The sequence below is a fragment of the Elephas maximus genome, chromosome 4 (assembly GCF_024166365.1).
Source record: "Elephas maximus indicus isolate mEleMax1 chromosome 4, mEleMax1 primary haplotype, whole genome shotgun sequence".
Classification (NCBI taxonomy): domain Eukaryota; kingdom Metazoa; phylum Chordata; class Mammalia; order Proboscidea; family Elephantidae; genus Elephas; species Elephas maximus.
The window spans coordinates 52,106,058-52,126,775 of record NC_064822.1 but is presented as its reverse complement, the minus strand read 5'-3'; the positions used below and the strand labels follow the sequence as shown (position 1 = coordinate 52,126,775).

The window sequence follows — 20,718 nt, the reverse complement described above, 5'->3', positions numbered from 1 at the left end:
GTTTGTTATTCTTGTTCAATTTTAGGTTACCAAAGGACAAATTCCCCTAAATACAAGGAAGAACGAGGCTATGGACTAAACAATACATTGATAGTAATACTAATGTTCTGTAGATTTTTCCTCATATGGAATTCATAAATCATAAAAATATCAATAAAATAATAACTGAAGAAGACAGAGACAGTGTTCTACTAAATTCTTACAACGGTTAATTGCCCTATAAAGTAGACATTATACAACAAAAGGTGGCACTGCAGGTTCTCTGTAAAATTTTGCTTGAAAATATGACTTCTAAAAACATGTTTTTATTGCTTTTGGTTAATAATTACTACCCAGAAAAAAAATTACTACTTAATCAAAATATTTGTAACTGCACTTCCAGAAATAGTTATCCCCCACTCCCTGATCTTGAAAATTAACCACTTACTTAACCTATTAAACACCTAGGATTTAAAAGCTCATTTACTTATTCTGGGTAAATACAAATCACTATAAAATTGATGTAGAAGCTAAAGTTGGTTTTATTTCAATTTGTTTTGCTGTCTTGATGGCTGCTCTCACCTTGCCAGTTTCTACTTTTGGGAAACTCCCATCACACATGTTCTCCCCAGTATAGACTCTCAGAAGTGTCCCTGCTCCTTAGCAGAGTTTGCTTTCATTCTTTGTCCCACCTCTTCTTCCCCTCCTCTCCACAACCTCCACTGCGAACTCTTTCCTTTTGTCTGGTTTCTTCCTCCCTGTCTCAAGCATTCTCCATTACTCTTGACCTTTAAATCCTGCCATCATAGCAAGCTTCCACCTTCTGAAACACACTTTCTGAAAGGTTTTTGGATAACCACTGCATCGACCTGCCCACCATTCACTCCTAAACATTCTGGAATTTGACACATGTCCTCGTCCTTCTTCTAAAACACTTCCTTCTGTTATTCCTAAATACACATTTGACAATCTGTGTTCCATCATCAAGCTTTTCACCACTTTCTTGAAATTCTTTCCTCCCCTGGCTCCCAGTACACTTCTCGTCCTCCACTTACCTCCCTGAACAGTCCTTCTCTGTTGCTTTTTTTCCCCCCCTCCTACTGAAGAGTGGTGCTTCTCTTCAGTTCGATACTTGGACCTTTTTAGTATGTTTATTCCAACTCTCATATATTACCAGTTTCAACTCCTGCCTATCTGTGGAAGGGTTCCACAGTGATCCACTTCCTCACGATATGTTCTGTGTACTCCAATCACCTCAGACACAAACACAATGTGATCTTTTGTTTCATAAGGAACTGTATCTCTAAGTGCCTTATTTTAAGAAGAAATTATTCCTGGGAACAATACACACACTCATACCTTCTGTAAGACTATCAGCTGAGAAGAGGGCATTGAGATAAAGAAGCGCAAATAGGCAGAGACAAGGAGAGAGACAAGAATGATTTTGGAATCATAGAAGAGTCCAGGAAGCTACAGTGAGTCCGAGATGATGGAAAGCCTGAGGAGGAGGAGGAAATAACGGGATTGGAAGGCACAAAATGGTGAGAAGAGGGTATAGCCAGGATGGACATCACCTCCTTCACTGTTCTGCTCTGGACCAGTCTTTCTGGCACTTGAGAATTCTGGCAGAGATTTCATAGTTGGCCAATATAATTTACTGAAAGACCACTTATTTTTCTTTTCTAAAGCATTATTTAGGATTCTCTGGGTGGAAACGGAAAAAAAAAAAATGGAAAAACATGCTTCTTGTATCAAGAAACGTGTTATCTAAATGGAGAAACAGAATAAGGGCATATGGAGAAAACCACTTAGAAAATGATGAGCAACACACACACACACACACACAAACAAAATCATCTGAGTCGTGTAAGCTGAAAAGCCTGGGGTGGTGGTGGTAAAGGACAACGGTAATTAAGCAGGATTTAGTGAATCTGAGCATGATTTACAGAGCAGATAGTTTTTGAGTAAGCTTTCAAAGGAGCGGCAGTAGATTCATGGATGAGAGGCACTTTCCTACAATACTCTTTTGAAGCAGAAGCAAAAGGCTCAGGGCTTGTGAGAAGCTGGTAACAATACCTTTGGGGCTTTGTGAGAACAGCTAACAAAAGAATGGACTAAAAGTCTGGGCACATGAACCCTGAAGAAACATTACAGAAGGCACATTATGTTGAGAAAATATCTGTGACCTTAAAAAGCAGGGAGTGTAGAAAAGGGCACAGCATTTCAGACTGATGCAGCAATACTTAGAGTAAATTAATTCATGAGTATTTGTTCACTAATTGCTGTCTGAGTCTCTGGGTGGTGCGAACAGTTAACATAATTGGTTGCTAACTGAAAGGTTGGTGGTTTGAGGTGCCTTGAAAGAAAGACCTGGCAACCTACTTCCGAAAAATCAGCCATTGAAAACCCTATGGAAGAGGACACTCAAATGGCCACCAAACGTATGAAAAGATGCTCAGTGTCAGCTATCAGAGAGATGAAAATCAAAACCACAGTGGGATACCATTACACTTTCACTAGGATGGCTAAGATTAAAAAAACAGAAAATAACAAATCTTGGCCAGGATGTGGGGAAATTGGAACTCTTACCCATTGCTGGTGGGAATGCAAATTGGTACAGCTGCTGTGGAAAGAGTGTAGTATTTCCTCAAAAAATTAAAAATAGAACCACCATCCCAAAACCCAAACCAAACCCAGTGCCGTCGAGTTGATTTTGACTCATAGCGACCCTATAGGACAGAGTAGAACTGCCCCACTGAGTTTCCAAAAAGCCCCTGGCAGATTCGAACTGCTGACCTTTGGTTAGCAGCTGTAGCGCTTAACCACTATGCCACCAGGGTTCCCAGAGCTACCACATGACCGAGCAACTCCACTCCTAGGTATACACCCAAAAGACTTGAAAGCAGAGACTCAAAGAGACATGTACACTAATGTTCATTTCAGCACTACTCACAGTGGAAACAACCTAAATGCCCATCAACAGATGAATGAATAAACAAAATGTGATTCATACATAAAATGTAATACTGCTCAGCCAGTAGGAGACAGGAAGTCTTAATACATGTTACACTATGGATGGAGCCTGAAGACATTATGCTGAATGAAATAAGCCGATCACAAAAGGCCAAATATTGTATTACCTCACTTATAAAAAGATAAGAAAAGGCAAATGTATAGAGACCAAAGTTTATTAGTGGTTGCCAAGGTCAGGAGGGAGGGGAGAAAAAGGGGGCTAACAGAGATGGAAAAATCACATTGATTAAGGGTAGGTTAGACACCTGATTATTGTAATTGCTGTCAATAAGTTGTACAACTGTAAAAAGTTGAACTGGCAAAAACTGTGTGATACATATATTTACAATGGCAAAAAAAAAAAGTAGCTGTTAAGGCTGCTTATGTACAATGTCTCGTGGGATTTGGTTCCTTGGTTTGGAGAGTTAGGGTCATGGTTTCATGGGACATCCCCGTTAATTGGCCTAATAACGTATTTAGTGCTTCTGTTCTACCTCCTAGTTCCTTTTGTAGTGCCTGGGATCTTAAAAGCTTGTGAGCGCCCATCCGAGGCACAACAATTGGTCTCTATTCACGTGGAACAAGAGAGGAAGAAGAAGAGTCAGAATTGGAGGAGGATATGGAATGTGTGGCTAATTGCCTCCATGAACAACTGCCTCCTTTGCCATGAGACCAGAAGAACTGGATGGTGCCTAGCCACCGTTATTGAACATTTTGATCAAAGATTCTATAGAAAAATCCTGATCAAAAGTGGGAAAAGGTAGAACACAATTTCAAATTCTCATAGACTCTAGACTTTCCAGAGCCATGGAGGGTGGGTGAATCCCTGGAAACGACTACCCTGAGGTAATCATTTGAAACTTAAGCCAAAAATATCCCCCAAAGTCTTCTTAAAACCTAGCAATAGTTTAGCTTAACTAGTAAAAAAGGTCTGCCTTGAACATCATGCTTTTTTAAGAACTATCTATATGAAATCAAATTGACAACAGCAACTGGAAAGATTGGATGGAAACCTTAGGGGGCAGTGAGTTTATGTTAATGAGGGAGGAACAACTCAGAAAGGAGGGTGAGAAGGGTTGCACAACTTGAAGAATGTAATCATTCAGTGTCATTAAATGGTACATGTAGAAACTGTTGAATTGGTGTATGTTTTGCTGTGCGCATTCTCAATAACAACAAAATAAATACAATTTAAAGGAAAGAAAACCCTATGGAGTAGGAATTGACCTGACAGCACTTGGTTACTGGTTTGGTAATTGCTGATTATCTCCTGTGTCTTTAGTCAGGAAAACCTAAAGCAAACTTTGTGAGTACAACATTACTTTATTACACATCTGCTATAAATTTAGTAATTTCTGTAAATTAACTGTGAATCTAACATCTGCCAGGTCACAATTTATTTGCACAGAAAGGGCATCTATGTGAAGCACATCTAAGCAATCTGCAATTTCTGAAATGATCATTTTTAAGCATTCTTAGTTATCAGAAAGCCACTGGAGTACTCTAACAAAGAGAGACTTATTGGTCACTGCTAGTGGGGAAGGCATAAAAAATAAACTCTTGTCCGAGCTTAGGGACAAGTCTTTCTAAGGATGTGGCTTGTGTGGTTTTTCTTTTCCTTGCTAAAGTTGTGATAATTGCCAGCACTCCTAGCTCAACCAGAGGGTTTATGGACTACAGGGTTTTTTGAGAGCACCAGATGAGACAGTTTCTAAATGAAATGCTTGGAATTGTAAAATTTCTGGCAATCTTGGATGGGTTTTGCCTTCAAACCATAGAAATACCAGAATGACATACTTTTGAAAAACTATATATCAAAGGAGTTTTTACATACATACTGCACATAGTTCACACAATAATAATGCCTTGCAATTAATATACTTTCTCCAGAAAGCATTCAAACTCCTCTGCAAATACTATTTTTTTACATTACTCTTCTGGAGGCAAATGTGTCCCTGGGTGGTGCAAATGGTTAACATCCTCAGCTGCTAACCGAAAAGTTGGAGGATTGAACCCACCCAGAGGCACCTTGGAAGAAAGGCCTGGTGATCTACTTCCAAAAAACCAGCCATTGAAAACCCTGTGGAGCACGGTTCTATTCTAACACATGAGGTCACTGTGAATCAGAATCAACTCAACGGAAACTGGTCTGGAAGCAGAAAATAAGACTCAACTATGACATGTCTCAAAGAAATGTTAGGTGACTTGTTCAGAGTCACATGAAGAGTCAGGACATGAGCTCATGCCCTAAGCCATGACCAGAGGAGGGAAACCCATGAGTGGGTTCTGCCCCGGAAATTAAGCTTTGTGTATTCTGTCTATAGTAGAAAGTGAAACATTCTTCTTTTTCATAAAAGATAAATTCAAAGTAATACTGATGAAGAATGTTAAGCTGGTTCAGATTGCAAGTGTGGAACTCAAAGGCAGTGATGTAAATATACTAACATTAATTAATTATTAATTAACTAATATTAATTTTAATAATGCCTCCTGACTCCTGACGTTGTACCGGGGAGGCAGCCGTAAGGAGACCTGCAAAATCTTAGTTGACTTCACTCAAATTCAGCTTGAGGAAGGATGCAGAGATGTTCTCGTGTCATCTAAAACTTATCGGTGTGAAAAACTAATACTTCTTAAATTACACTTTTAGATTTGAATACAGATAGACCTTTCAGAATTCAAAGGAGACACAAATGAAATTGGAATTCGATCACTTAATTTCTAAAGAAAAATTATTTTCTTAAAAAAAATGTTCTCACAGTTCTAGATGCAGCTGCCCTTTTAGACTAATTTTGGAGCTAAAACCTCTTTTCTAGAGTTTTATGACTGATATATGAAAGAAACTTTAGATACTTGAGTTATTTACCTCTCATTTACTCTAGCATAATTAACAAAAGAGGAAAACTGTTTTCCTCAGAGATTTTTCTCCCCTGTAGGTGAACATTTTGTTACTATAGAGATGACATGCCACTAAAATACACGGTATGAATATGTAGGAGGCCAGTATCTGCACACAGAGACAAACGATAAGATTCAACATTGTTCACAGTTATCAGGCGAGTTACTGTAGGCAAGTTAATCTTTCTTAGCCTTGATTTTCTCACAGGTAAAATGGGAATAATTATACCTTCCTCACAGGGTTATTATCACAATTAAATAATATATTCAAGGTCCCCAGGAAAGTATCTGACACAAAATAGGCCCTCAATAAAAGTAGATTTTATCATATTTTCTGCATTTTAAAATATATGTTAAAGCAGAGATGGCTAGTTGCCTAACTGATATTCAATCTCCCTCTCTTACTAAAAAATGTATTCTGGATGGCAATGTGCCCAGCTGAATGATTATATTTTCCAGCTTTCCTGGCAGCTAGAATGAGTGAAGAGATATAAGTAGAATTTTTTTTTTTTTTTTTTTGGTGAGGGTTATGCAAGTGTCTTAATAGGGAACAGACAGCTGGCATGGACTTTTCCTTGTCTTTCGCTCTTGCCCCCGCTTCCTGACTAGAATGTGACTGTGACAGCTGAACTCCAGCAGCCATATTGGACTGAGAAGTTACCTTGAGGATGGAAGCCCAGTGCAGTGGATGATGGGACAAGGAAACAAATGTGCTTGGATCCCCGATGACACCATGGCGCTGTCATGGTGCTCTGAACCACATGCATCTCACTGCTTTTATACGAGAAAGATGAATCCCTCCATCTTATTTAAGCCATTGTTATTTTCTGTCTCTGTTATTAGCTGCCAAATGGAATTTCTAATGGACACAAATGCTACTTTGTATTTTTAAAATTCTGAAATGGGGAGACGGAGCTTAATATACAAAATTAAAAAAAATACTTTTTTCAAATTGAGGAATTTAATAGTGTAATAATTAATGGTATCCTTATAGCCTTGGAAACTCTATGGAGCAGTTCTCCTCTGTCCTACAGGGTTGTTATGAGTCAGAATTGACTCAACAGCAACGGGTTTGGTTTGGAGCCCTGGTGGTACAGTGCTTAAGCATTCATTCAGCTGCTAACCAAAAGGCTGGGAGTTTGAATCCACTAGCCACTCCTTGGAAACCTATGGGGCAGTTCTACTCTGTCCTATAGGGTCACTATGAAGCAGAATCAACTTGATGGCAATGGGTTAATGGGTTTTTAAAATGAAGGAAAGTGAATATTATTTTTCCAAGTTAGGTAGGTTTATTTATTTATTATTATATTTAGGTTAGAGAAGGAAATAGCTTTGCAGTTTAATTACCATACACTTTGAAACTTGTCTCTTTTGGGGAAAAATACAGATTTTACAAATACTAGGTCCCAAGAAACATTTGCTGAACTGATTTAACAGGGACCTTTGAGAGTAATTTGAGTACTGAGTTGTTAAGGTTTTATGATGAAATTTTTAGTAGTTTTTCATTTACTTGTAAGTGGATATAGTTAAAGAACTATGACAAACAATTAGATGGTGCCTGGCTACCACTACCGACCTTCTGACCAAGGACACAATAGAAGGTCCTGGATAGGGTGGGAGAAAAATGTAAAACAAAATTTAAATTCTTAAAAGAGGCCAGACATACTGGACCAATAGAGACTAGAGGAAGTCCCGAGACTACCACCCTAAGATACACTTTGAACTTGGAACTGAAGCCACTCCTAGAGGTCACCTTTCAGCCAAATAATAGATTGGTTTATAAAATAAACAGAATTACCCATAAGTAATGTGCTCCCTTAGACAAACAATGGTATGAGATCAACATTTACCCAAAAGCAAAGATGAGAAGACAAAGAGGGGCAGAGAAGCTAGATCAATGGAAACAGAACAAACAGAATGGAAATAACGAGAATGCTGACAGACTGTGAAAACTGTAACCAATCTCAGGGAACAATCTGTATAAAAATTGCTAAATGGAAACCTAATTTGCTGTGTAAACTTTCACCTAAAACACAATAAAATATGGAAAAAAAAGACTATGACAGTTGTTCTTATAGATAAAAGTTTACTGTGGTTTTCCTATTTTTACTTTTTTTGAATGTAAATAATGGAAAATAGGTACTGAACATATAGATATAAAATCCAGTCATGCAAAGTTGGCTGCATATACACTCAGTTGATACTGAGAAGGGATCATGCAAATTCAAGCCCTGTAGACATTTGCGTGGAGTCCCTGGGAGACACAAGTGGTTAACCATACAACTACTAGCTGAAAAGTTGATGGTTCAAACCACCCAGAGGTGTCTTGGGAGACAGGCCTGGCAATCTGTTTCCAAAAGGTCACAGCCTTGAAAACCCTATGGAGCAGTTCTACTCCATGAGTCAGAATTGACTCGATGGCAACCAACAACAGACACAGAAAATGTACATACAAAAAAAAAAAAGTTAGTAAAAAAGAATACGACATTGTTCCTTCCTCCTGTCAAGACAACAACAACCCTTCATCATGCTAAGATGCACTAGACTCTGATGCCCATAATTTATGTCACAACTTGAATGATGTACGAAGTCACCTGGATCTAGCACAGAGAAAATTAATTTCAAAGATTCTTTCCTTTTGAGCCTCGTTCAGGTTCAGACTCAACTGATATTTTTGCATATCTCTATCCCAAGCATCACTTTCACATATTGTGCCCAGTCTGCCCTTCACAGCCCCTCTGTAGGGTAATTTTCACACTCTTTTCTGTGCAGGGGTGGAAACGAAGCCCCAGAGCCTTGCCGGTGTATGGTAGAGAGCTGAAACTGAACTTCTTCAGAATGCAAGTCCACACCCCTTTTCATTCTACCTAGCCTCCCTAAATGGCTTTACCATACTTTTGTACTTTAAGAGGTCATACATCTGTCACACATAAACTTTAAAAACTTCTAATGCTATGTAGAAATTACTGAATTGGTGCATGTTCTACCGTGTATATTCACAACAAAAGTAAGTTGAAAAACAAACTTTTAATGATTTAATCCACATGCTTCTTGTAAAAAACAAGTGAATAACGTGTCCGCAAAATATCCTGAGTAATCTCGTATTCAACAGGTAAGCTCTTTGTAGAAAGAAATCAAAGAAATAACTTTCTCCAGGAAATAACATTCCCTAGAAAAGTAAATAATTCGTTTCACCTAATATCTTAATTTGTACGAGGAAGAATGGCCTGGTGGCTACTTCTGAAAATCAGCCAGATCACAATGGTCTGATCAGCAACCCATCATGGGGATGGTACAGGAACAGGCAGCGTTTGGTTCCACTGGGCACGCGGTCACCATGAGCCTGGGGCCAATGTGACTGCCACTAGCAACGATGTCTTACCTAGTGTGCAAGGGTAACTCTCCCCTCAAAGAAGGGCCATTCCCAAAATGCACCCAGAGAAAACCATCATTCATTCATATAAATTGTTACTTTTTACATTCACCAGTGTTATTAAATTGATTGCTTTGGCATGCAAGGTTTGAATAATAAATTAATTTCAAGAGCAACTCAGCGTCCTTGGGAACGTGTAATGCAAGCTTTATAATTTTTTGCTTTCTCTTTCTAAAGAGCTCAATTCCTTGAAATCTAAGTACTGAAACTAGTCATATTTACATATGATGTGCACATTCTCTTGCTTTTTTTTTTTTTTTTTCCCCCTTCTGGCATAAATGCTGCTGATACGTCTACTTCTCAGGTCCTTGTAAAGCATCACAGCTACGTGGAGCAGAAAGCCTCTCTCGTAACAGGGAAAGACACGAACACTGCCTGAGGCTCTGGCAGACAACCAAAAGAAGGAAACACACCTATTTGCTACAAAGCAGGGTTCTTAACAGCCCTCCCTATAAGATACTCAAGTATATCTTACAAATGTAAAAAAAAAAAAAGTGAGAAAAAGGTGCCAAGTCAAGCTAGGCTCTATAAGTAGCTCCTAGAAGCCTGGTCTGAAGTGTATGCAGCAGTTCGAGGCAAGCCTTGTAATAATCGAAGAGGAAAAGTGAGATCACATGTAGGCTCCCGGGCACACAGTAAACCTAGAACGCAGTTGGGGATTGTGCGGCAGAGTTCCTTGCTTTGCCTTTCAGGAATACCTCTATAGCATTCTGGACCGACGGAGAATGTTCCCAGTAGAAAATCCCCCCAATCCTCATTACCAGAAATTCCAAATGCCTTCCTGATGCAGTTTAAGCCTATTTTCTCCTAAACAGCTTATCATCACCCCACCCCCATTCCTTCATGTGTCTCTCACGAGGTCCTGCCACATCTCTGACGCCCAAGGTCTCCCTTCTCTTTTCTGCCTATTCAAATTCTGCACAATTTAACATTACTCACTGTTGTTTAGAAGTATCAGTCTTGCCTCTTTTATTTCCCACTGCCATCAAGTCGATTCAGACTCATAGCGACCCTATAAAACAAGGGTAGACCTGCCCCATAGGGTTTCTAAGGCTGTAAATCTTTAGGGGAGCAGACTGCCACAACCTGCTCCCACGCAGTGGCTGTTGAGTTCGAGCCGTTGACCTTTTGGTTAGCACTTAACCACTGTGCCACCAGGGCTCCTTCTTAGATTATGAAATTCTGAAGGCCAGGAACTGTGTTATCTATTTCTGTATCCTCCATAGAGCTCTGAATACAGTATAGGCCCAGTAAGTGCTTTTCCATGGTCTGCTTTCTTTTTATTTTAGGTAAGTGCATCCATCCATCCATCCATCCATCCATCCATCCATCCATCCATCCATCCATCCATCCATCCATCCATCCATCCATCCATCCATCCATCCATCCATCCATCCATTCACTTGTTCATTAAACATTTGCTGAGAATCTGTTGGTTCTGGGGAAGCAGTGTGAAAGCCCTGGTAACTGCTGCCAACTTTTTCTGATTCCCATAGTTCCCCCATTAATTCTTTCTCTAGCCGAAGGGCAGCTTAGAGGCCTCTACTGCTCAATCAAAGGTACTATACTACATTATCTTGAAAGCACTAAATAGAAAAAGGGGGAAAAAACCCCACCCTTACCACTCTTTGGACCTCAAGCACATGGACCCACAGGGGTCTGGCTTATTATTCTAGGCGACATACAGTGGGGATAGAGTGGAGGAGAGCAGAAAAATGAGAGAAAATAATGCTTGGCCACAAAGACTGCTTTACAAGGATGTTCCTTTCAGTGTTATTTAAACCAGAAAAAAAGTTAGATGTGTTCTCATTAGACAAATCATGTTGTAGAAGAATCCGCGCAGACGTGAGAAAATGTATATAATACAGCGTTAAAACAGCCAGTTACAAGTATTTACAATGGAATGTAATTTTTGTTTAGAAATTCACTGGGGGAAAATCTAGAAGGATGAACTTCAAAGTATTAATGGTGAGTGTATCCAAATGGCGTGGTTACAAATGATTTTCTTCTTTGAGCTTATAAGCATTTTCCAAATCTTCTAACATGATTCTGAATAACTTTTGAATCAGAAAAGAAGCGCCTATAATTTTTTTTAAGGAAGAAGGATACCAGGACAAGAATCATCCCCAAGCAGGAGGGCCTTCTGACAGGACGGCATCACTAAGGGAGATCTGTGTGGAATGGCAGCTGAGGCCCCCATCCCCTCATCTCCCTGCTCAGTGCCTCCCTTGCTGACAGAGAGAGCTGATAAAGACAGGCAAGCCCCCTGTAAAGGCTGCTCTTTTGCCTGCATTGTAAAGGAAGAGAACATTGCACGTGGATTTCTACCTGTTTCTCAACTTTTGTCTCTTCAGATACGTGTAGGTAGATGAAAGATGAACAAACAGGAGTCACATTTTTTTCTCCCAAAACCACTGCTTTGTCATGCAAGTCAGACTGCTTAGCTAAACTAAATTATGCTAAGTTAACCAAATTCCCCGAAGCAAGCAAAAGGACAAACAAATCCAGAAGTAAATTCCTTTCCCAATTGACTACATCAAAAAATCTTAAGCAATATTTCAATGGTGTTTAGAAGAGATGAAAACTTGTACGGGTGCGTGGAAAGTACACTGAAAGCTAAAGATAAAAACAGAGACAATGCCCCATGTCTCCAAATGAGGATGTCACGAGAGACACATAGATTACTGTTAGAGGTGGAGGGAAGGGCTGTCCGAGTGGTGTACATACCTTGGTCTGGAATGTACAAAACATGTGCGTTAAAAATGGATGCTCCCAGGCCAACGAGAGGACTCTCTTCTCCACCATTGTACACTCCACATCGTCATCCATCAAGACCACATCTTTCTTTAAGGCTTTTATTGCAAAAAACTGATTGGTTTTCTTGAACTCTGCTAGGAAGACCTAGAAGAAAGGTGAAGAAGTAAGTTTTTTTATTTTTATTTTAAAGTTTGGATTCATACTCATTAAAGAGACAAAGTCCTGAGAGACATGCATTAGGTGACAAAAGAGGACTCCCCTCCTCTTTTTCTTCCTCCTCCCCCTCACCCCTTTTACTAAGACAAAATATAGTCCTTCACTGGTTTAGGATGTTACCTAACAGTTTCACACTATCTACTTGTACCTTTCAATGGATATCCACAAAATCGCTACGCAATGGGATGCGCCATTCCCAGTACCTGCATGCCCTGACTGCCCAGGGATTTGAGTGATTCATAGGGACAAAGTGTTTACTGAAAGAACAAGAGGCAAGCAATAGAAAGGAGAAGATGGTTGCACTTGAAACATTACTGCAGATGTGCACAAAACATAGCTCTAAGTTGTACCCAGTTTTTCAAGGCAAAAAAGAACACATGAGCGATATGGTTCTCCTTAAACGACCATGTGTCTGTCGGTCTGTCAGTATTTTCAATTGCTTCATATGCATGCAAAAGCTGGACAATGAATAAGGAAGACTGAAGAAGAGCTGATGTCTTTGAATTACAGTGTTGGCGAAGAATACTGAATATACCGGACTGCCAGAAGAACCAACAAATCTGTCTTGGAAGAAGTACAGCTGGAATGCTCCTTGGAAGCAAGGATGGCGAGACTTTGTTTCACATACTTTGGACATGTTATCAGAAGGACCAGTCCTGGAGAAGATCATCGTGCTTGGTAAAATAGAGGGTAAGTGAAAGAGGAAGATCCTCAAAGAGACAAACTGACACAGTTGCTGCAACGATGGGCTCAAGCATAACGATTGTGAGGATGGCACAGGACTGGCAGTGTTTTGTTCTATTGTACACAGGGTCACTAAAGTCAGAACCAAGTTGACAGCACCTAACGACAACGATGTACTTAAAGAAATCCCTAGGTGATCCGAACGGTTAAGTGCTTGGCTGCTTACCAAAAGGTTAGTGGTTTGGGTCCACCCAGAGGTGCCTTGGAAAAAAGGCCTGGCAATCTACTGAAAAATCCACTACTGAAAACCCTAGGGAGTACAGTTTTGCTCTGACACACTTGGGGTTGTCATGAATTGGAATCGACTTGATGGCAACTGGTTTGGTTTTGGTTTATGTACTTAAAGAATGAGCATTATTTCATCTGGTGGTACAGAAACTAATAACATTTTCAGGACCTACTATGTGTCAAACATTCTATTATGTACTTCCCATGCGCTATGTAATTTAATACTCACCCCATAACACCCTGCAAGATGGATGATAAAATACCTGTTTTCTAGGTAAGAAAACCGAGTTTAAAGAAGTAACTTGCTCAAAAATATGGAGCTACTCAGTGTATGAGAAAACAAACCAAACCCACTGCCACTGCGTCAATTCTGACTCATAGTGACGCTATAGGACAGAGTAGAACTGCCCCATAGGGTATCCAAGGAGTGCCTGGTGGATTCAAACTGCCCACCTTTTGGTTAGCAGCCAAACACTTAACCACTGCACCACCAGGACTCCTAGTAGATGAGAGACATCACTATTTACTCTTTGCACTTGATTTCATGAGTCTGTCTGGGTTTTTTATATAGGAGAGTTTCAACAACTTTGCTTTTGCAAATGATGCAGCCGCAGACTATTGAAAGTTGCAAGGACATGGCATCTGGTGACAGAAAACCTCGACCCCAGTCTCATCTCACAGCCTGTTACTAGCTGTGGAAATCCCAGTATGCCAATTAGCCTTCTGGGGCTTCTGTTTCCTAACATGTAAAACAGATAATGATGACTGCATTCTCAACTTACAGGACTGTTTGAATCCAATGAGATACCATGTGGGAAAGGGATTTTTAAATGATCACATGCTCTCCAAATAATAGTTATTAAGAACATCTGTCATTTGTTTCTTTTGTCGACTTTCAGGGAATGTTGAAGTCAGTGATGTTAAAATAGTACCGAAAACATATGTGTCTAGGTTTAAAATAATATAGTTGAGAATTCAGGCAAATGAATGACATGCCTATTCCCAGAAAACTTGCAGTTTGGGCTTAAGAGCAGACTGAGAACAAGAATACAGAGGCCACCATTTTGGTAAGGAACCATACTTCCTATATAGAGTCAAAAAGAAAGGACAAGCTTTGGAGGATTCTTCTTTTAAGGAAGGGAAATACGGTGGTCTCACTTTTCTTGGCTGCATTATTCTCCTCTCCTCAGGCCCCACAGTTCAATTCTCTCAGGGCATAGGGACATGGGGCCCTGGTGGAGAGGGGCATCCTGCCTCGGACATACAGCAGAGAATACCCAAAGCTCTCAGTTGTCCCTTGGGGTAATACTAAGGCTTGTAGGTTTAACATCCTTCTTATTGTTGTTGTTAGTTGCTGTTGAGTCAATTCTGACTCATGGTGACCCCATGTGTGTCAGAGTAGAAATGTGTTCCATAGAGTTTTCAAGGCTGTGGCCTTTCGAAAGTGGATCACCAGGCCTGTTTTCCTAGGTGCCACTGGGTGGGTTTGAACCGCCAACCTTTAGGGTAGTACTCGACTGCTTAATGGTTTGTGCCACCCAGGGATTCCTTCCTTCTTATTAACCTTGTTCAAAAATAGAAATCCACATGGGGACAAAGAAAGATAAACATTTCATTAACAATTAAAAGCACTCTTCTGGTAATTGCTTCTTTCAATAAAACATCCCCAAACCAGCCAAAAACTAAAAAGCTGAAAAGGCAATTTCCATCTATATAATGTGCTTTCAATTTCTGGTAACAGGGTATAATTGCACATTAATTGATGCTAAATTATAATGAAGACTGGCAGTAAAATTACCTATTATACTCAGATTAACACCAAATGAGTCTGCTGTGGTTAATATTATTGTGGAAATGAACTTAAAGAATTAATGGCTATCGCTACACTTTGCAGGGCAGAGTAGAACTTTCTGAAGGTGATGGCGCTGGTACTTAAACCAGACCCCAAGTGGAGCCAATGTTATTCAGCTGTGGTGGATGCTCAGCTGCATTTTAGTTTGTTATTAAATAAACCGGGGAAATTTCCCTGCCAAAGTCTGGTGAGCAGGTGCTGAGCATAACGCTGGCTTTGGATGAAGAAATTCATGGAAGGATAGTCTGGCTAAAATGTCCTCAGGAGTCACATCCAAGCACATAAAACAACTAGAACACAATTAGTATATGAGATATCCTAATAGTCAATTAGGTTATCTAAAATATCCTGAAAGTTTACATTCCATGTGTATCAGCCAGGGCTCTCCAGAGAAAGAGAAGCAACAGTACGCATGTATGTATAGATGGGTGGATAGATACAGAACTGTTTTAACCTACAAATTGCCTTCACAGCAACAGCTAATACTTGACTAAACAATAGAGCACCACAGCCTAGTGGGGATGACACATAAAATTAACCATCACATCGTATCATCCCCCTTTACAATCACTAGCTTGAAAATTTTCTGAAGGCATTGGAGAGTTGATTATAATTTCTCAAATTTTGTCTTCTTCTTCCTCCTCCTCCCCTCCGTGGCTTCACCTCCCCCTTCCCTTACCCTCCCCCTTCTCTTCCTCCTCCTTTTGTCCTCTATGATTGACAAAGAGAACCTATAATGTAAGTGTGTGGTAGGACGAATTTAAAGGAAGGAATTCCTCCATGAAACTTTTCTAGGACTCTCAAGCTACAGTCTGAAGATGTTTGAGAGGGGAAAAAAATTATGTACAAAGTACAACAGCACTCCAGGTTTGAAAAAGTAGTAAGAGAGGGAAAAAAAGTGTGTGAATTAGCAAGAGGTTGAGGCATCCCCGTTCCTTTGGTGCCTAAGAATATCAAACACAGAAGCGAGTGGAATGTACACCTTCAAAGTGGAATGTCTATGGGGACAAGGACCCCAGAAAGCAGAAGCTGCTTTGCCCTACAGTCCCCTGGGGTCTCTATTTACTCAGTCATCTCTCTACGCTCTCCTAAAATACTCAGCAATGCTCTCTCCACATACCAAACACAATTCCAATCCTCACAAGTTTAGTTCCACAGACCAGGAGTTTAGCTTTTCACTTTTTGGAATTTGGTCTGTAGATTTACATAACATGGTATCATACCTTGCCAAAACTTCCTTTCCCCAACATTTTGTGCAAGATAAAATCCTCAATTTTCAATTTCAGATGTATAGACGGTCTTTCTATGCTTGGTTCAGGTTCTGGAGGATGGCATACTTTATCCATCCCATCCATTGGAGAATCCCAGGATATTCCTTGAGGCTCTGAAAATGGCAAGCCAGTGGTTAAAGTAAACGTGGAATAATGCAGGGCAATTCTAGTTACTCAGATCATACACTTTCTCTTTTACTTCCTCTTCTGAGGGTCTGTCCGCCATGCTGGGGGGCGGGAGGAGAAGGCCTGCAGCAGAAGGCAGCTTTAATGCTTCGCCATCTGTCTGTAAGGGCAGCATCCCCTGCCTGTGACCCTGGCATTTGGGGCATGGACTGTGTCTCTTTATATAGTTGATAGACTGGGAAATATTTCAGCTTAAGAACATATTCCATGATGGAAAAATTGGGGGATGGAAAAGAGAGATGGTTGAATAACATGATGAACATATGTTAATATCAGTAAACTATACATGTGAGGAATGTTGAGATGGCCAACGTTCTGCTACATATATATTTACCACAATAAACAAAATTAGAAAAGAAACATATTCCAATCAGTAAAAGGTCATATGTGCAAAATGGATGAGCCCTTATAATGATGTCAAATCAAGGACAAATAGAAATTTTAACCAAATTTGAAGGAAAATGATCCTCGACTGTTTGTGTGGCTCCCGGCCGCAGTGGCATCAATTCCTACACCTTACAATGTGAAGGAAGGGGAAAGATCCGAACTGCATCATGCATCATTCATTACTCTACAGTGAAGGTGCTGCTCTACTGTGATAAGCTCTGAGACATGGTTTACAGTAGATGACAGTTCTTCAATCTAATCCAAACCTTTCTTTTTAAATTAAGTCAATTTATTCTTTGCTCAGTGCCAGGGAAGAGTTAGGAAAAAAAAAAAAATTGGGGAGGGGTGCTTATCCCTATTATAATATTACTTTTATTTTTTAATCCCTAGGTTTATCTTTTATGTTGTTGTTGTTAGTTGCCACTGAGTTGACTCCGGCTCATGGTGACCTTATGTATAACAGAACAAAATGCTGCCTGGTCCTGCACCATCCTCATGATCATTGGTATGCTTTGAGACTATCTTTCCCTTTAAAGCCAAGAATATAAGTATCTTAAAATATATGTTGAAACTATCAGGTCCCAGAGTCATGTGATCACATCCTTTCAAAAACTACCTTCAAACTCTAGGTTGGATAAACTTCCATGTTGTCATAAAACGTTAAAGGATTTTGGCCCTGATGTTCTTTTCCTTTCTAGTCTTAAACTTCCCAGAAAAGTCTCAAAGGTGCAGATTGTCTTTGTGGTATTCCCACCATTGATCATTATGGTAGACTCATTTCTGTAGAACCCTTTAACAGTGATAGCAAATAACATTCTAAAATTCTCAGGAAAAATTTGAACTTGGTTGCTCCAGACCTATTCCATTTTCTTCCTCCCACCTCCACACTCCGTCCCCCCACCCGCTTACAAAAGAATCCTAATGAGGTGTATTTTGGTTTCAGTTCTAAGAAACAGGAGCCTCTTAGTTGGTGGCTAGGTCCGTAATTCTTAAATAGCAAAGTATCACCCATCAGACCAGGTAAACTGGGGATTGAAATTTAGAGTACTCAGATTAAGGTTAATGAAGATTAATCACTAACACTGATTCTACTGTGGATCAGGACAGCTACCTCTTTTCCCTGGTGTTGGTAAGTATGGCAGCCTTGTTTCTTCTTTCATGGAGCGTGGGAGACCAATTTCAACTGGACCTTCTCTGAAGATATGCTCAGTGTCTCTTAAGCTGCGAGCCTAGATCACAAACAAATAGTCAGTCCACCCACCATTGATGTGACAGCTCAGCCTACTGTTCATGAGAACAAAAGTCATCTAAGATTCCTAAATGTGCAGGATAACCAAAGTTCCCCTTTCCTTCAACATCCTTTTGGAATTTCCCGTCCTTTGAGAGTCCATTAAATTTTATGTATGAGCAGAACATATTCACCGCCTTCACACTTTTTTGGAGGTTAACTGGATTCTCCCATTCTATCTACATCATTCCATCACAAATAAGAATGAAAGGTCAATAGATGGCAAAATAGCTCACATGGCAATGTCAAGTTTTAAAGAGAGATGGACAATGGATACGGGAATTCAGCATTCAGCAAATACCAAGCTAGTAAAAATGGCAAGGCAAAAGTTGTCCTGGACCAAGGCTCAGTGTTCTGAGAGGATTCTAGAGATGAATCTAGCAAATAAGTAATTTACCCCAAGCCTATCAAATAGCCCAATATACTAGGTTAAAAAAAAAAAAAGGTATAAAGCTGGCAATAAATCCTCAAAATTTTTAATTCATTTGCTTGTTTCTGCCTCTGTTCATCCCATAAAGAACTTAAGATCTTATAAAGATCCACATTACAAATGCATTAAATAAACAACTCAAAGAGGAGTTATGGGCATGAAGATGAAAGTCAGGGGCAAGGCTGGTGCTCAGAAATATATTCCATGTTGTCCTATAGAGTTGCTACAGATCAAAGAGCAAATGGGCTCAAGTAGTTCTTGCTGAGCTGAAATTTCAGGGACATGCCAACTAAAAGCCTTTCCTACCTGCTGAGTGCTCTCAATCATTGCCAGGGCTTCGGCCATTAGCTTCTGGTTTATGCCACAAAGGTTGGCCACCTTTGTCTGGCATTTGTGATGGACGTTCATGCCACATGCTGCACGGAAGAAAGCAACACAGTAAGCAAGAATAACAACTGCCACGGCCTTTGCATATGATCTGTTTTATGTATGCTTGTGCATAAGGAACAATTGGCAAATCCCCAGCCCCATCTTCCCATCAGAGGAAGACACTAAATACAAACCATTTAGTCAAGGGAGTGCTTTTTATGATGCTACCATGTTATCTGTTATCTACCTCCTCTTTCCTGCAACACACACACACACACACACACACACACAAACACACACACACACACCGCCAGAGGGTCCTCATAGTGATAATGGGTAATGATTTTCTTTTGAATTAGAGCCAGAGCCTTGTTGTTAGGGGTGAAAGTCTGTTCTCAGTATGGGTTTGGACTGTACCATTGCTGACAGGAAAAAAAAAAGGGGGGCATTGGCTCCTCCTGGTAGGAATCTGAAATGCTAGAATTGAAGGAGTTTGGCTTTCACTCTACAGACTGCAGCCCAAGCATCCCCTGCTCAACCTCCTTCGTTTCCCAACTGAGCTGCAAGGAGCACCCTGCCCTCTAAGGAGAAGCCAAGGAGACAGCCTAAGTCTGCAGAAGTGAAATTGAGTGGTGGAGGTGATATGTGTGTGCATTTGTGTGTGTTAAGGGGTAGAAGTGAAAGGAGGGAAAGTGGTCCAAGGACCACCATCTCACTACACGGAAGAGGTGGAGATATTAAAGGCGAAGGGGACACGTGGCAGGGGGCACAGCTATGAGCCCTATGTGGTCATGGACAGTCGGGTTAGTGAGGTCTTTTGAGAAAAGATGAGTGGATGGGTGGAACCCAGTGACCTCTGTCATACACAGAGGATTGATACTTATTTCTAAAATGTATTTGAGGCTACTAAAGCAAATCATTTCTGTGGAACAAAGAATTACAGAAAAGGGTGGGCACATTTAAACATGGAGATCTTTTTATTCTTCTCCTTACTCCTGGTAGATTTCATAAGGCAGTTTTATATGTAAATAAAGGCCCTTTGGCAGCCCATACTTGTCTGGGTATGGTGTGACCTCTCTCAGTGTGAAAACAGAACTTGGTAAGAAAAAGAAAAAGAAAAAAAAAAAAAAAAGGGCCACTCTTCCCCTCCTCTTCTTGTCCCTGTCTCCACGTCTGTCGCTACCTCCCAGAACCCTCCTTTGTCCTAATTGTCCCAAGGTCCATGAACATCTTTACTTTTATCAACAAATGCTCTTCTCAGAGCTATACAGAAAATGTTACATCCTATTTCTCGTGTCCAATGCAACAGCAAAGGAGAAGAAAGGCAAATGGAGATTGTTTTGTAGAGATGGGGCACTATGTCTTAAGGATGTCCTAATGCATGAAGACCCAGTTAAAAAACAAACAAAACAACCTCGCCATAAGAATTATTAAATTTTGTAATTGTGGCAGAAAAGTTTGTTGAAGTATAATTTTTTCCTCCCTCCCTAAGTGATGATTTTCATTCCTTGCTCCCCTCCTCCTCCTTCCCAGGCAATCTCTTGTGGAAAGATCGGCTATGTTATTTCTGCCTTAAGGATTATAGTGGGCAGAAACCTAAGGCCACCTGTTAGGTATCCCCCAAGGGAAGGAACTGGGCAAAAGCTTCTGAGAGCAGAGTGGGAGTGA

The 20,718-nt window shown here is 40.3% G+C and overlaps 1 protein-coding gene across 5 annotated transcripts in view; it reads right to left on the bottom strand.

Annotated features, from left to right (window-relative positions):
* The window catches only part of PRKCQ (protein kinase C theta), a 181,321-nt gene that overhangs the window by 49,236 nt on the left and 111,367 nt on the right, over positions 1-20,718 (bottom strand). For all 5 annotated transcript variants that reach the window (XM_049882028.1, XM_049882025.1, XM_049882027.1 and 2 more), the window contains 4 exons: positions 18,988-19,097; positions 18,075-18,192; positions 16,343-16,503; positions 12,050-12,223 (listed from right to left, as the gene is read on the bottom strand). In XM_049882028.1, coding sequence (XP_049737985.1) covers positions 12,050-12,223; positions 16,343-16,503; positions 18,075-18,192; positions 18,988-19,097 — 563 coding nt within the window. The remainder of the gene's footprint in view (positions 1-12,049; positions 12,224-16,342; positions 16,504-18,074; positions 18,193-18,987; positions 19,098-20,718) is intronic.